The sequence below is a fragment of the Acanthochromis polyacanthus genome, chromosome 7 (genome assembly GCF_021347895.1).
Source record: "Acanthochromis polyacanthus isolate Apoly-LR-REF ecotype Palm Island chromosome 7, KAUST_Apoly_ChrSc, whole genome shotgun sequence".
Taxonomy (NCBI): Eukaryota; Metazoa; Chordata; class Actinopteri; family Pomacentridae; genus Acanthochromis; species Acanthochromis polyacanthus.
The window spans coordinates 3,678,128-3,695,853 of record NC_067119.1 but is presented as its reverse complement, the minus strand read 5'-3'; the positions used below and the strand labels follow the sequence as shown (position 1 = coordinate 3,695,853).

Here is a 17,726-nt window from a genome sequence, read left to right as displayed (position 1 = left end):
TGACAAATTATTCAGATTACCAAATTAAAAGATAAAAGTTCATAATGATAAAATAATAGATTTAAAGAATTTATTTCTGGATGAATAAAGTTGATCTTTTATATCTTAAATTAATAAAATAATATGTGAAAAAACATTGAAGTTATTAAAGCTTTATTTGTGATTATTTAAAATTTTACCTAAAGTGACAGAATATTTTTAAATTGCACCTATGAATCACTATCGATGCATATAAAAACATTATTATTATTAAGAATTGATTCATTTATACTGATGTCTGTATATTTGTTAAATTTAAATGATTTTTCAGTTTTTAAAAGCTGGAATTTCAACAGAAAAATAATTAGAAAATATTTTTTATTATGTTCCTTCTCTCCCAAATTATAATTATTTAGATATATTTGAAATTTGGCACCGTCTGAAATGCAATAAATTAGATTTTTTTTTCCTTCAAAACTGTTGATATTTATTAGTAATGACAAGAAAATAATTAAAAACATATTTAAGTTAAAATAACATTTATAGTACTATGTGCAGCTATGTTCATTTAATTAAATATCAGTAGAATATACATAAAAGTCTGTCTTTAAAGCTTCAGTTTCTGTGTTTTTGTTGCCTTAATCTCTCCAAAGACAGCAGAGTTTGGTAAAAAGATTATGAATTTATTATACGTGACTTAGAAAAACAGAAACAATACACAGTACAAAGACACGAGGCTACAGGTGATTAAAAAATAATGGTCAGAGACGTTTATGTACAGAGACGTGCTTCTGCCGAGTGGTTCGTGTATAAATACGACTTAAAGCAGTTTGAAATGTTCCGCAGATGAAAACCGGAGCGACTGGTCAGCGTCCTGCACTGAAACGTCTCACCACAGTCTGGACCGAGCCTTCACAGTTCAGGAGACGACTGGAGGAGGAGCGGAGGTTCTCAACCCGGGGGAGGCGGCCCCAACGAGGACGCGGCATGAATTTAGAACGGTCCTTTAATGCAGCAGCTGCAGCGGTGGACAACGTGCCATAAGTAATGTAAAGATATCATGAGTGAAGGTCAAGTTACAGTACAGAAATGTCAGTAAACTGTGCTTTACGGGTCAAAATGAACGACTCTCAGGATGTTTTTAAATTAGTACTGAAGTATGAATGCATGAGCAGCGTTTTACTGGAGACTCTGTTTGACTTAAAGCTGCTGAAGTTTTAAAAACTCCAATTAAATTTCTTCTAAAATGTCAAAAAGTGACGGCAAGCATGATTTAAATGAGTCAAACTAAGATAAAAACAACTGGTAATGCACAAATTTATACTAATTTCATGCATTCTTCTGGGAAAACATCGTGTAGTTCTGTTTCTGGAACTGGAATATTTACTTAACAAAGGAAAAAATAAACATTAACTGTGGGGGAAAAAGCTTTTAACATCTGGAAAAAAAGGAACTGTGGATGACATTTAAATATCTCCGCAATTATGTGAAAATTTAATTCATTTATAATTTAATAATGAATAAATTTTATGCAAAATATTTTAGAATTTTACCTTTTTGGGTCTGGAATAGTTATTTAACAAAGCAAAAAAACATTAATTGAAGATCATATTTAAATAGTTACACAATGATCTTAGAATTTAATTTATTTACAATTTAATAATATTTAAATTTGATCTAAGATAATGTTTAATTGAACCTTTAAGAGCCTTGAAGTATTTTTAAAATTTAATAATAATTAAATTTTATGTCAAATATTGTTCAATTTTATCTTCTTGGGGCTAGAATAGTTATAAATTAAAAAAAAAAAAAAACATTAACTGAGGATGATTTTTAAACAGTTCCATAATGGTTGTGGAATTTAATTGAATTATACTTTAATAATAATTAAGTTGTCAGTAAAATATTGTTTAATTTGACCTTTTGGAGCCTTGAAAAAACATTTAAATTGAATAAGTTGAGAAATTTCTGCAAGAAACACACACACACACACAATAAAAGATGCTGTTCACATCTGGAAAAATTAACTGAGGATGATATTTAAAAAGCTCCACAACAAAACGAGCACTAAATCTTCAAATGAAAACAGTGTTTATGTGTTAAACCTGACATGCTGTGTCATCTCCTGGTTTATGGATGCTAAGATTTAGGATTTATCTTTGATCTGCTGCATTTTTAAGCTTCTTCTGTGCTTATTAAAGTGAAATACAGCAATGAAAATGAACGTAGAAGAGATAAATTATGGAAATATCTGTCTCTGAAAGTTGTAGAAAAATTAAAATATGTTCCACCGCTGCCTCCAGCTACTTCATCTACATCATTACTGACTATATTTGTCCTGGAAAGCAGAATTTGGTGACAACTGAAGGCCGTTTTTGCGACCGACCGGGTTTTAGAAGCGCCGATTCCCACAGCAGCCGGCGTCCCTGAACGCCTCAGCGGTCAGTAGAACGGAGCACCATGGTTCAGATGAGCATCAACTTCATCAGAGGTGACCGGCGAGGCGCTCTCGGGGGCGCCCTGCAGCTTCTCTTGCAAACTGGTGAGTGGAAATCAACAACCGAGGAGCTTCACGGCGCCGTGTTAGAAGAGTGACACCAGGAAGCACCTTTTACCGCCTCAGTTATTCTTTAGACGTCAAAGTTAAAGACAGATCAGTCAAGTTATCAGCAGCTGAGACAGAAAACTGAAGCTTTTTATGTTTTATATCCGTCCAACGACACTGGAAACCATCAGCATAGATTTCAGGGAGGATGCTCTCAATATTTAGAGCATTTGTGCTTTTCTCCCCCCATTAAAAACGTCGAACAGGTTTTACTGTGAAAATTTACCCATTTTGACTGAATTTTTGTGTTTTCTTTGACACATTTCCACCGTTAATTGCAGCAGAAAAGGCACAAATTGGTGCATAAAGGGAATTTAAGTGTTTAACTGTTTAAATGAAATGCTTGAAACACACTAAAATGACCATTAATGGCAGAAAATCATCATGATTAACCTTGGAGGATGGACCATAAACTGTGTGGAAAAGATGGATGTTGCATCAAAAACAAAGCCAGATTGTGCAGAAGTCTAAGAGACAAACAAATATTTAGGACAATATCTACTCAGCTATGTCTGATTTGCCTTAGATTTTTGTAGCAAAAAATACAAATATTTATAAAGATATTTGTAAAGTTTTAGATTAAGATATTTTATACTTTTCAAAATAAAAGCATTATAAAATTTGCTACTTTCAGTATTTTTTTGCAGTTTGAACAACAATATCTCAGGAACTATTTAAGATAGAAACCTGATTTTTTTCACTGTTATTTCTCATGACATTGATTTAGAATCTGTAATATTACAGATATTAATATTGGACAAGTAGATCAAATAATCTATAATTATTGGTGAGTTGAAATATGAAAAAAATTCAAGTGGTCATGAAAAAGTCTCATCTTTAAGGACATTAATGAAGAAGCTGATTTAACAAAAGCCAACTAGGGATATTTTCTGAACCACATGTAGCTAAATGTCACAATAATATAGTTTAAATTTGAAATATTTTGTCACTAAAATTGAAATAAAGTTATTTTTGTTGAACTTTCATAACCGATTGAACAGGCTGTTTAATCCAAGTAGAGCAGAAATGTGCAGTTTCAGAATGGTTCTCAAAATACACCAGAGAAATCAGTCATGATGAGAAATAACAGTGAAAAATTCAGTTTTTTATCTTTAATAGTTCCTGAGATGGTGGCATTCAAACAGAATCAAACTTAAATGTGAGGAAAACCTACTGAAAGTGGGTCAACAGGCATTTTTTTGCAAATGATCTTGTGAAGTATTTGATATGCTGATCTAAAACTCCACAGATACCATTTTAAAGATCCACAGTTTACAATAAAACAGATTGGAGATGGTTGAGCTGAAGGACTCTGATCTGAGATGGATGAACTCATTTGGTCTTTCATCTCCGTAAACATTTTTCTAATGGGTTTATGGTCTCAATCGCTAACTTCAAGGGTCCTTCAATACAGCTGGGGGTTCATTTAATAAATTATGGTTCCATTTAGATGGAAATGGATGAAAAAGACTGTATGTTTTAGACGAGGTGAAATCAAGACAGTACCGACCAAATAACCAAAACTCATCAAACCAATGGGTGATACTAAGATGGCTACATCCATCTTTCCTGTACAGTTCATGAGAAGGACTTTATATTCGGTAAAACACACCTGAGTTAGGTTTAGGCTTTTCTACCTCAACTGTAACAAATCTCTGTCAAACATCAAGTTTTTACAGACTCTTTTGGACATGAAATGTGTGAAAGCGATACAGCAAAGCTAATTAGCATGTCTGTTGCTACCTTTGGTTGTGGTGAGTTTCAAGAGGTGGTTTTGTATTGCAGGAACCTTCTGTCAACTTTAAGATGGGCTAAACCTTTGTTCCTGTTCTGACTCCAAGAATAGAACCGTTATCTGGGTGTATTTCAAGAGGGGAAAAAAAGCTCAAACTCCAAGGTAGGTACTTCTAGATGACCCTAAAAAACTTATGAAATGATGATTGGTTTAACTCGGAGAGAACAACAAGCAGCATTTTTCTGTCCTTGATGTCCTTCTCCAGTCTTTTTATCATCTATTATTACCATTAACGATGTAGAATCCCCATCTAGACCAACATAACAAACCTCCAATGTTCTATTTCCTACATAGAACTGGAATTACGTCGGGTAACTACAATTAGAGGCTGTTTTTGCACACTTCAGAGTTAAAGTCATAGTTGGATTTGTTGGATCCTACACCTAAACAAAAACAAAAGGGTCCATTCGAGAGCCATTCTTAGATACTACTTTATGTCTGTGTTGAGTTCCTGAAGTGGAAAGTCACCTGTTCATTGCAAGATTGGTAAGAAAAAACTGTAGTAGCTGTGTTGGCTTTTCATTTGGCAATGAAAGGGCTTTTGGACTCTTCAGGTCTTTGTTCCATTGTTGCATATTTTAAATCTGTGCCATGAAAAACCAAAAACAGAGTGGAAGCACCAGAATGTCCAAGTATTACAAAGTCTTTTAGCGCCTAGCTGAGGTGGAGAAGTTGGTGTATCGGTAAAGTGCAATGGAAACAAGTAAATACATCATCAAAAATATGAAGCAGGTGATTGGAAACTTCCTCCAATAACTAATACATGAAATAGAGGTAAATGCAAATGGTTATGCAGTGTTCACTCTTCTTATGCAACAGTTAAATGGCAACCATCTGGAGAACTGGTGCATCTACTTATATCAAATCCTAAAGATCATATTCCTAATGATCTTCGCATTTTGGAAATTCTGTAAAAATTGGGGCAGAAATTTGACTGTTGTTGACACAAGACAGCAGGAGAGTGCCTAAGAGATTTGATTCAGGGCTACAAAACCCAAATTCTTCAAACGCAGATTGGTCAATCTGTGTCTGACTTGTGGAAAGTGTGAATCATGTTGGCAGGAAAGTCAGCTTCATGTGCAGTTGCATCCTCAAAGAAGCTGAACTTGTTAACTGTTTAGTCATTTCTTTGTTTAGAAGTGAACGTACACACCTGGCCATTATGGATTTACCTTGATGTCACTCTTCAAACACTCTCGGACCAGCGAGTCCATCCATGATGAAAACACAAACCAGCTGAAATGGAAAACACTGACTACAGAGAGTAAGACAGTCTACATCGGTTCTGCCTGTGAACCAAAATCTCTCTTTCAGGCTCAAAGAAAGGAGAGAGACGCTGTTCACATCAGCATCAACACAGCATTAACACAGGGCCCAGATCTCAGCCTTACGGTGACAAAAATGTGCAAAATAAATATGAGCGTAGCTGCACAGGAGGTGCCAAGTCTGAGGGACCATAACTTGGTTTTTCCTGAGAAGGTGTAATTGATCTGAGTATCAATAAATGGAGTGAAGCATAAACAGATTTAAAAGTCTCATCCTCTTGAATCCGAAAATGATTAAAACGTCTTTTGTTCCAAAAACTCCTCTTCATTGTCAAAGAAAAAAAAATCTGATTATCCGACAGGTGAAGACTCAAACGCTTCTACAGCCGAAGAAATCCATGCCGATGAAGCGAGGGTAGCCCTCCAAAGAGTTCATGCCAACGGGGTCGAACTTCCAGTACTGTCGTCCTCGGATAAAGTGAGCGTAGCCTGAAACACAGAGGACACAAAGGATTTACTTTTTTAGGGATATTAATCAGTGTTGTTGATTGAATAAATTCATTCATTCTTGTGTTTGTGTCCTGATATAATCAGTAATGTACAGTGCCTATAAAAAGTATTCAAGTTTTCCCATTTGGTTGCTTTCCAGCACTGAGTCATGGTCTCCACAAGTTTTTATGACAAGAATTTGCAAAGAAGGTATGATTTTATTCTCAAAGGGGAAACGAATTTTAAAAAGACACCTGTATCTAGAAGATTCCGTCACTGGTAAATCAGTACTACTGGATAGAACTACACCATGAAGACAAAGGAACACTCCAAGCAACTCCATGAAAAGGTTCAAGTCTCTGAAGATCTCCGGGAGTCCAGTTAAATCCATCATTAAGAAATGGAAGGAAGATGGAACATGAATAAATCTGACGAGAGTAGGATGTCCTCAAGACCCGAGACCAAGAAGAAAGAGACTAGTAAGGGAGGCCACAAAGACACCTATGACTCCTCTGAAGGAGTTCCAGCTTCAGCAGCTGAGATGTTAGAGACTGTTCATCCAACAACTGTTGTATGTTTTTCACCAGTCAAAGCTTTATGGAGACAAAGAAAAGGACTCTGTTGGAAAAAGCTCAAATTAAATCTGGGCTAGAGTTCACCAGAAGACATGTGGAGACTCTGAAGACACCTGGAAGAAGGTTCTTTGGTCTGAGGAGACCTTATGAGGCATGGTGGTGGCAGCATCATCATGTGGCGATGCTTCTCAGCAGCAGGTCCTGGAAGGCTTGTAAAGGTAGAGGGTAAATGAATGCAGCAAAGTCTAGACAAATCCTGGAGGACAACCAGATGCAGTCTGAAGAGAACTGAGACTTGGAGAAGATCAGTTCTCCATCCAGACGATGAGTCGAAGCAAACAGTCAGAGACCCTCAGAAATGGTTTAAAGACAACAAGACGGAAGTTCTGGAGGCTGAGTCAGAGTCCAGACCTCAATCCAACTGAGAATTAGTGTCCGGACTGGAAAAGTTTCTGTTCACTCAGGATCCCTGTGGAACCTGACAAAGTTTGAACAGTTTTATAAAGAAGAATGAGGTGAAACTGCAGTGTTGAGATGTTCAGACTGATTGAGACCAACAGGATCAATGATGGAGCTGAAGCCGAAGGTGCATCTACCAAATATTGACTTGAAGGTGGTTAATACCTGTGGAGTCACTTATTTTACAGTTTATATTCTTAATTAATTGACAATAATTTGTGGAAACCAATTTCCACATTGACATGAGTAAAGTTTTTTCTTGTAAACATCTTGTACCAAAAAAACAAATTGTTTTGATCAAGATTAAAGTTAAAAGGTAATAGAAGGTTGGATACCTTTTATAGGCAATGAGTGTATGTAGTCAAAAACAATATAAGTTTCCCTGTTCTTCATGTTCATTGAAATATCCTTGTGACTAACATAAAACTCTCTGTTTTCAGACCGTACCGTAGCTGTCCCTGAAGGCAGCGTCCACGTCGTTGGGGATGCCGCTCCAGTCCTGCATACTGCGAGGGTAGACCGACTCGACCTGGTTCTGATAGGGGCTGAACCTCCAGTAGCTGCCTGACTTGAAGAAGTAGGTGTAGTAGTTGGAGTCGTGGCCCCAGCGCAGCGCTGCCTGGATCCCCGACACAGACAGACCCAATTTCCTGATGGACTCCGGACCTCTGATCTGCATCTCAGCGTCGAACACCCAGTAGTTCGCACCTGCAGAGATGGCATTCAGCTTGAAAACTCATGTTCCTGTTGGGTTTTCTGTACCTCAGTAAGTACAGCTGGTGATGCTTTACACACTGGTTTCATTTTACATCATGTTAACTGGAGCATTCTCTACAGCTGGTAGATAGATAGTATTACCTTAACATCTCTAAATTAGAAACAAGGTAGACGAAAAAGCTTGTTGTGTCACTTTATGGGGGTATTTACTTTCCTTTTTCAGAAATTATTTGGACTCAACCCCAACAGAATCAACTTCTGGGTACTTAATGTGTTTGCAGTGCTATTATAGCCAGTAGCTAGATTTGAATGAAGCAGCTGTTGATCGACTTAAATTATGTTAAATATTTTCAGAAAAAAACTGGCAACTTTAAACATCAACTAATGTGCTCACTCATGGATTGTAAGTCAATTTACGCAAATACAAAGTTTTAAACTGATGCATTGTGACAAACACGACCTGTTTCGAGCAACCACCACATCTTCTACACGAAAAAATGAAATTATTGTTGTATCACTTGCAAATTATTAGTTGATTTAAACAACAAAAAAATGTTAGATATTAAACAGCTGGCTAATCAAGCTGAAACACTGGTGTTTATGTTGACATGCTAACATTAGCTGCTATCATTTACATTAGGAAGTTACCATGGTACTGAGATTAGCTAGCTAGTAAAATTATTTAAGATACACATACTTATTTTAATATGATTTATAACAACCACTCTGGATGTGCTAAAACCTGAAATACTTTTTAATTCAAAACATCTCGAGTTTGCTTGGAGGAAAAGTTAGCTTGGGGATGTTAGCAAACTATAGCACCTTGGAAATTTCTGAACATTTTAATACAATATCAAACATCATTACTTTAAGATACACCACATCCTGTTTTTTGTGATGACAGTTAGCTGAGGAATGATAGTGACATTTTTGAGAGATGTTTTCAAAGATTTACATCTTCAGTAGGATCCAATAGTCATGAGGGTGGCCTTAAAGTACTGAAAGTTGGACTAACATATTGATTATTTTGTTGCTTTTACTTAATTTGCTGGCAATAAGAACAGGACAAAGTTTTGAGTCTTTGAGCAAGATGTTGAACTTCTCTTCCAAAGTAAACAACAGCTAAGGTTGCTTAAACCTGCCTAGAAAGTCACATAAAGCAGTTTTTCTGGTGCAATGTGAGGTATGCCTCAAGAATGTACAGTAAGTTGACATTAAAGACCGTTTTTGGCAGCCCGAGGTGCTTTTACAGTGTTTGCCAGCATTACCTTATCCCTGTCTGAATCAAAAATATTCACATGAAAGCCTTAATTGCAGCACATCTATGTTAATTAACATTTTTACACCTATTTAAACTTTCCTACAAGGGTACTTTACTTCTGTACAATTATCTCCCCCTCCGATCCTGTGCACTCTGAAGAAAACCACAAAACAGCCGCTCAAACGTCTTTGCTGCCCACCTTGAAAGAACCAAATATTCCCTGACTTGTCTTCAAAGGCGGCGTCGATGTTGTCGGGAATCCCCCTCCAGTGACGGGACGCCAGCGCCGGGTAGCCGCTCTCCAGATGCCCGTCCCTGATCCTCCAAACGTAGCCCGCCTTGAAGAAGAACAGCTCCCCTCGGATCATAGACACGGCATCAAAGTCCGTCTGGCAGGCGTCGGGCTGGAAATAAGACAGATCACATGTGCATTTCCACATGCAAACGTGAAGGGGGAATATTTACTGCAGCGGGATGAAGTGTTAAGGAGCCGTTTTATTGTCTAAAAGGATAAAGGCGGCTTTAGTGCTTCTTAAGGCTCCACTTGAACACTGCTTTTATTACCACAAACCATCACAAGAATGTGAAAAACCTCTCGGTTACAAGTTTTACACAAGAAACTAATCTGTAGTGGAAACTTTTCCCTCAGTGCTCGCCTGAGAATGAAAGACCACTGTTGTCTTTCAGCCTCATTTATCATCTACAGTTCAAAAATACATTCTTGTATGATGTGGCACAGCTTCAAAGATTGTCACTGTCACATAGTCATGCAGCACTGAAATATATTTAACTATTTTAATGTCTTCTAACCACAGAAACCAGCTAAAGGATATGGGTGATGGTGTTCTATATTTTACTTCTTGACAACAAATCCCATAAAACTGGATGGATCCTATTAAAAAGGGGGTGTTTTATTTAGTTTGTGCCATAGAGCTCCATTGTTGTCCAAATAAATGAGCCACACATGTTCCCTGTTACCTTTAAAACAGACAGTATAGTTTATTGTGACTCATTGCCTCATGCAAAGGGGTTAAATTGTGATTTTTGAGGAGATGGAGCCCTTGTCCAGTGAGGATGGAGCTTTAAAATCCGACTGCAGGACTATTTCTTTAGTAGTGGCAGCTTAATTTTCTAAAATGTAGTTTTTAAAGTTAGTTTAAAGTCACTTTTGTGGCACCACTATCTAAATATTCAGAGCTAGTTTTCAGTTGAACACATTCAGAAGACAATGAGGTTAGCTCGCTAACAAATTTACTTTAAGATCCACCAGGTCCTACTTTTGTCATAACAAATGCTCTGGTTGGACCAAAAGTATTTTTTTGACTTTCTAAACTTCAGAAGTTAGCTTAAAATGAAAGTTAGCTAGGAGGTGTTAGCAGCATTATTGAGAGAAGTTTTTAAAGATGTATATGTTTAGTAGGAACCAGTGGAAATGAAGGGACAGGTAAGTCAAAGTACTGAAAGTTGGACTAACATATTGCTGATTTCTTGTTTTTATTCAATTTGCTTGCAATAAGAACAAGAGAAAGTTTCGCTAGCAGTTCTGTGAGGCTGTACTGACATACAGCAGGGCTTTAAGCTACATGCTAACGTTAGCATGCTAACATGGGCCTGGTAACAATACCGATACTTATCAGTTAATGCTAAGATTTTGAGAATGTGAAATGCACATAGAATTATTGAACACTGAAAAGCTTCTGCTTTAATTTTATATTGACAACACTGAAATGTTCAAATTCTCACATCCTTGTGACTTGCAACAACTGCATCTGTGATAGCAATGCTAGACACAAGGCTAATGTTAGCCTTGCTTTTAAATGTCACTAGCTAGCTACTTTATCTAGTGACATCACCTAACAAGGCTCCACTAGCTATTTCTAGCTATTGTTAGCCTTGTTATGAGCTATCACTAGTTAATGTTTAGGGGGGGACGGTGGGGACGTGTCCCCCCCACTTTTTGTCAGGGGTCATTTTGTCTCCAACACATTCAAATTCTTCACATGTAAGCCATTGTAAACCCAGTTATTTTCAGTAGTATAGAAAATTCCGACACTCCTGAACGCACCATCCACACTTGCACTCCGCACGCCGAGAGTTGCACAGACATGCAGCACACCTTCGTGAGGTCAAAAAAAACGCGCAGATGCTAAATTTGCGCCCGTGCCGAGTGGAAGCTCCGACCAGAGGTGTGCAGGGGCAAAATTTCGGCCTGGGAGAATTAGTACTATAGCGGCCCACAGACCCCTTCACCTACATGTACCGATAGCGCAGCAGGTTGCGCCTTCGCCTTTGGTGCGATGGTTGTGAGATCGAGCCCAGCTTGTGGCAGTTTGCCGCCGTTCTTCGACATTTTCTCAAAGTGCTGCGGTCTCCGTCCCCCCCACTTTTAAAAACAAACTGACGCCCTTGATGATAGCTCATAGTGTAAGCTGCTCATATCATGACTAGCTAACATTATCGTTCGACTTGCGTGTTTGTTCAGCACATTGTGTATGGAGTCAAGTTTTTGATTTTTTTTTATAAAAGAGTTAATTGTCAATGAAAAATTTTGTTGATCAAATTTGGTTTCTACCAAATTTGTGGTATCATGAAAACCCTAGTTTAGCATGCTAACATGTACTCGATGTTGATTTTCTGGATTAGTTATGTAGACATAAATGTATGATAGCATCACTTATTCAGCTTTGGGATGTGTCATCTTTCTAATTATGTGTTTTTACTGTTATATTTAAACAATTTTTTGACAAACTTGATGATACCGGAGTTTTACAATGATCTTTAAAATTGGGATGGAATGTGTATTAGTTTGGTAAATATTAAATTATTGGACAAATTAAAATGTTGACCTGATTATGGCGCTAAATGTAAAATTCATCCTACAAAGCTGCAAGAAATTTCATGGAAATCCTTCCAATAGGCTTTGAAATGTTTCACTAAAAAAAATTAAATGTCAAACTCATGGTGGCTGCAGATGAAACTCTTGCTAATTCTTTATCTACTGGTCACCATGAATGTCCATATAAAACCTTGTGTTAACAGATGTTTCAATCTGGACCCAGGTGATGGACCAACCAAAGGATGTTGCTCTACTTTCTCATGGGCATCAGTGAACTTTGGCGCAGTTTCCTGATTGGTAAGCCATTTTTTGTTATTCTTAACCATTCATTTAACCGTTTACAGCCACCCTAGGATTGTTTTTTTTAAAAAAATGTTTCATCATCTCCACTCACACTAGTGATGATCTCGTTGGTCTCTGGGTTTGAAGGTGGCGGCGCTGGTGGCGGCGGCGAGGGCAGGACTCGCGGACGAGCTCCGTACAGGTACTGGATGCCTCGCTTGTCGTCCTCGCTCAGCCTCAGCGGGTAGGAAAAGGAATAATATGCGGACATGATGGCTCCCCGCTCACGGGAGTGCTGCAGGCCCAGGACATGCCCGAACTCATGGGCGGCAACCTGGAGAAGGTCTGTACCTGCAGGGGTGAGGTGGAGGACGGGAACACCTGGTAAAGATGGAGCCTGAAAACAGTTGTAAGCGTTTGTTTTGACCTGCTTCAGGTGGCACACGGTGGAGGTGGGGGGTGGATTTTGCTACCTGAGTCGATCCGGTGCCAACAAGCGAGTCATGAAAAAGTACCTCTGCCTGCTGACTCATCTGTTACCTGTTTCCCTCACACACAGGTGTGTTCAATGGCATGCCTGTTGACCTTTCATTAGCTAGACTGCATATGCACTGTCGGTATCTATAATTCAAGGCAAAAATGTCGTCACTTTTACTACTCAGGTGTTTCTTTAACCCTTTAAGCTGCAGTCAATTCCAGCCGTTTTCAGTACAAAAAATCGCTAATATTCTATTTTTAAATAAAAAAAAATTACGAAAAATACAGGGAATATTGGACGCAAATCGGGAGGTGCATTTCCTTGAAAACGACCGATTCGGGGATTTTATACCGACTTCAGGACATGTTTTGGACAAAATATTTTACTGGCTTGTGTTGTCTGGATGTAAAAGGTTGGATTATGGCCGTTTTTTGTGGAATCTTTTTTCTGTGTGTAATAATGAACCCGGAAATGTGAGTCGCGCTGTGTGCGTTGAAGCCGTGTATAGAGAACGGATGGATGAATATTTGTTTTTGTCGGACAAATGTGTTTTTCTCACCCGCTGTGGTAATCACATCTGAAAGTGGTTTATACCGGCGGATTCATGAGAATCTAAGCTTTCCATCGGCGTATAGTGTTTGTATAATCGCGTTTGCAGCCGTCGGACATTCTTGAAATTCCTATGCAAATTAGTAGGTGTACCGCCGGCGGTACACCGACGACGCACTGAAGCGTAAAGGGTTAAACTGTGGTTATCTGCAGCTGAATTCTAATTGTAAAATCAGTTTCAGGCATCGACAGTTTAACTTTGACTGATCATAATTGTAGTTCAAGATATCTTTATATCCCTCAATTTAACATATCTACATTGTCCATTGTAGATCCCACCCTCATCAGATGGCTGACCTCCCTGAGCCTGGTTCTGTCACAGAGGTTAGTCCTTCCCAGTTAAATGGAGTTTTGTTTTTTTTTTGGTTTCTTCCCACTATTGCCAAGTGCTTTTTCAAAGAAAATCCAATGGCAACTTGTTGGATTTCTTTCTTTAAAATTTATAATATCTCCACCTTATTGTGAGAGGTTCTTAGAGATGACACGTGTTGTGAATTGGTGCTAAAAAAATGAAACTGAATTGAATAGATTGCTGTAAATATCTCAAAGTGGAGTTAAAACGTGGTTGTATATACCATAAATTAAGGTTGTGACTCAGTAAAATTACTTTTCAGATATCTGCGGTTATGCCTAGATGTTTTACCCCCAAATTATTATAAATTTCAACCACAAGTCTGTCATATACGAAACTTTCATTCCCGATAAACTCTTTGCTTATGAACGCTCCATATTTCGCAGCATTCCGTAACACTAATTAAAAGCATTTTTAAAGCAAAATAGGTTCAATAAACTGTTATTTTATTTATTAGGTGTGAAAAAAACAAAAATATTTATGCCAAGTGCTTGCTCAAAGGGAATCAAAGAAAATGTAGAATTTGTTGCGTTTCGTGAAAAGACTTTGTGGATATTTTTAGTTATATCACAAATACGGCAAGTGTGGTGACATTTTCAAACATATGATTGTGCAACAAAACATTTCAGAGCAGGCTGAGACCGAAAATCTACGAAATTTCCACCATAAAGCTCTGATATAGAAAGCTCCCATTCGCCACAAACTCTTTGCAGATGACCTCTTTCTGTTTCGCGGCGTTTTCAAACACAAATTAAAAGCATTTTTAAGGCAAAATCAGCTCAATAAATTGTTTTTATTCTGTTCATTAGGAGAAAAAAAACTACATTTTTCATGCCAAGCAGTTGCTCAAAGGAAATCCAAAGGAAAGTTAGGATTAGTTGTGTTTCTCTGTTTAAACTTCGTTCCTATGTGAAGTGCTTTGGATGGCATATGTTGTGAATTGGCTGTGCATGAATAAAAACTGAACTGAATGAAGTTTGAACAAGTCAGAATGATGTTGTGGTGTCTCAAACTGGAGTCATAATGTAGTTATAGACACTTTAAATTAGGGTTTTTGACTTGATTAAAAGATGTTGCAGACATTTTACCACCAGAGCAGCCCGAGACCGAAATCCTAATTAATTTCAACCACGAGGCTCTCATATACAAAACTCCCATTCTCCTCAAACTCTTCACAGATGACCTCTTTCTATTTCGCAGTGTTTTCTAACACTAATTTAAAGCATTTTCAAGGCAATATGAGTTCAATAAACTGGTTTTATTCTGTTTATTAGAAGTAAAAACACTAGATTTTTCATTATCTGGCACCTAAATTCAAATTTTTACTGTTCACAGTCTCTTAAACGCTACATTGGAGTCTTTATCTTTTACCCAAAGCAGCATAAAATGAAGCAATCTCAACCCGTCACCCACCCATGTGGTTTCCGAGGGTCCAGGACTCGTCGTAGTCGAAGTGAACGTCGCCTTGTCGGTGCGTTTTGGGGAAGAAGGCGTGAGCGAGGATCCCACCCGGGCCGTCGAAGGGCAGGTTGTCTCCGTGCCAGTAGCTGCAGGTTCAGAAAACAAGCTTAAAAAGGCACTCTTGACGGATTAAAGAGTGGAAAAACAAGAACTTGAACGACAGTCTGCCGGCTTTAGGGACGATTCAACAATTACAGGCAACACTGGCACGATAAATACGTAGAAACATTAATTAAAAACGCGTCGTTAAGCGTCCTTATGCCGTCAGAGCTGCAGGTAGATATGCTTTAAGATGCTGATCAGTCTGCCGGTTATTCTCCTGATAATTATACGGTACGAATACGACAAAACACAAAGAGTTCCACTGTCAGAGGAGACAGGAGAAGTTGAGTTTGGCATTAACTACAACAACTACAACTAAAATTTCATTTAGCAGACGCTTTTGTCCAAAGCGACGTACAACACAAGCAAGAATTCAGACATAAAATTGAGCTGGAAAAAATATTTAAACAACAAGTCAGATATGATTTATTCTTGTATATGGTATAAATAATTTAACAAAGTTTACACTAAAAGTTTACTTAATTCTCACTGGTTTCTACTGGTCTGTAGCTGCTTTTATCTGGATCAAACGGTCTTAACATGCAAATACACAGAGCGGCGACTATTAATTGATCCGTTATAAGCTATTCAATGAGTTGCCAACTGTTGCTGATAGTCCTTTAATTGGTTTGAGTCATTTTTAAGGGAAAGAAGTGCTAATTTTCTGACTCCAACAAATTAAATGTGAATGTTTCTTTACTCCTTTATGATTGTAAACAAAGTAGCTTTTAAATTCCTCATTGATAAAAATCTCCCTTCTTGGCTGGAGTTATAGCGATTCTATTTTCCCCTAAAGCATTTTCCACCTTCCAGTTTTCTTCCTTCCTATTTGATAATGAGGTTTGTTTGGTTAGTCGGTGTAAATTTGCATGTAGTCATCTTTTTTTCTTTCAGAATTCATCCAACAGTTTCGTAGAAGTGACGCCGGTGACGAACGATAAAAAAACGGGAAACTGAAGCGACCAAAATAAAACAAAGTACTTTCCAAGATGACACAGATCCCCCATAAATAATAAAAAAAACTCCAGTGTTTGTAATCTGCTTGTCCTTTCTTGCCTCGGTTATCTGGTTTCCATCTTTGCAGCTCTGTAAACCCTTTGTATCGAAAACCTTCTAATCTGATCGGATTCAGACTCAATAATAGATTGAAAATATTTGATTGACTGCTGAGTTTCCAAATAGAACTGAACTATCTTAATCATTTTTCAAGTTAAATATCAAACATCCGACTGCTTTAGCTTTTTATTTGTCTCATGTAAGATTAGATATCTTGTGTTTTTGGATATTCTCTGGAATATTGTGATGGTTACTGTCAAGAATGTTTTTTTCTGATCAGCGAACTAATGATCAGTTATTCCAGATAATCACCAATCAAAGCTCTAGCCTTCATATTTAGCTGTCTGTTAGCTTTAGGTCTAGTCTGCAGGTGTGGACAGTATTTCTTCTACATGAAAGCACAGTTGAAGTAATGCTGTTTCTCACTATAATGGAAGAATAACCGGGCTTTTATGTGCAAACATGTATAAAAGTCCTGTTAGCGAGGTTAGAACCAGTGCTAATTTGACCTACAACTGCGCAAAAACATGTTTCTGAGTTTTACAAGTCATAAGTTTTCCAAAATGTATCTTTTCAGCGACCTAAAAATGCATTTATGTGGACGAAAAGGCCAAATTACATTTTAAAAAGGCTCAGTCTGAACCCCAAAATCCATCGGCGGGTTTGAAATCACCAAACTGACATCATTTATCAGAGCTAAAACCTGTAAAAACCAGAAATGATTGTCAGATTTTCAACTTTTCTTAAACTAATCATGCATGAGGTGATGTTCTAGTGGAGAAAATGGCTAAATTTAAGCTTTAAATTTGTATAATTTCACCAAAATCATTTGATTCTATGTGTGTTCAGAGGATTAAATAATATGTTTGGACTACTGACGTGTAAATCTTGCCGCACCTGTGCACCTCCTAATCAGCCAATCAGGTGGCAGCAGATGCAGCTCGTGTTACCTGGAGACTCTTTTAGCTCCAGATTTTTGAAAAGATGCCACTGGAGAACTATAAACGTTCTGGTTGGTCACATTTTTCCTCACTGTTGGTTCATTTTTCTCTGTAACATGAAGTCCTGCAGCTCTATGGAAACAGAACAACCATGACTAGAAGTAGAGAGATTTTAGAAATACCTTCTGTGCACAGTGACACAGAACGACGTAAATCACGCAAAAATTAACAGAGAAAAGTTTAATTTCTTTGATTTGGAAACCTGGAATCAATCCTGCTCACCAGTGTTATCATTACTGGAGAAAATCGTGGCTCTACAAACTATAAATATTCAACTTTACATGTTTATTTGTCTCCTTTCTGCTCCATGTAAACCCAGATTGCAGGTCAGGCGTTCGGATTTTTTGTCAGCTGATTGTTGGTCGTAGCTGAGTCATTCACAGCTTTATAATTGCACTGAGAAC

General features: G+C 37.8%; 1 protein-coding gene across 1 annotated transcript in view; it reads right to left on the bottom strand.

Annotated features, from left to right (window-relative positions):
* Positions 1-641: 641 nt before the first annotated feature.
* mmp11a (matrix metallopeptidase 11a) overlaps positions 642-17,726 on the bottom strand; it is a 46,939-nt gene continuing 29,854 nt past the window's right edge. Inside the window, exons 4-8 of the mRNA XM_022218557.2 lie at positions 15,116-15,249; positions 12,376-12,614; positions 9,345-9,549; positions 7,615-7,875; positions 642-6,133 (exon numbers count right to left, since the gene is read on the bottom strand). Of these exons, the coding sequence (XP_022074249.1) occupies positions 6,015-6,133; positions 7,615-7,875; positions 9,345-9,549; positions 12,376-12,614; positions 15,116-15,249 (958 nt within the window). The 3' untranslated portion in view covers positions 642-6,014. The remainder of the gene's footprint in view (positions 6,134-7,614; positions 7,876-9,344; positions 9,550-12,375; positions 12,615-15,115; positions 15,250-17,726) is intronic.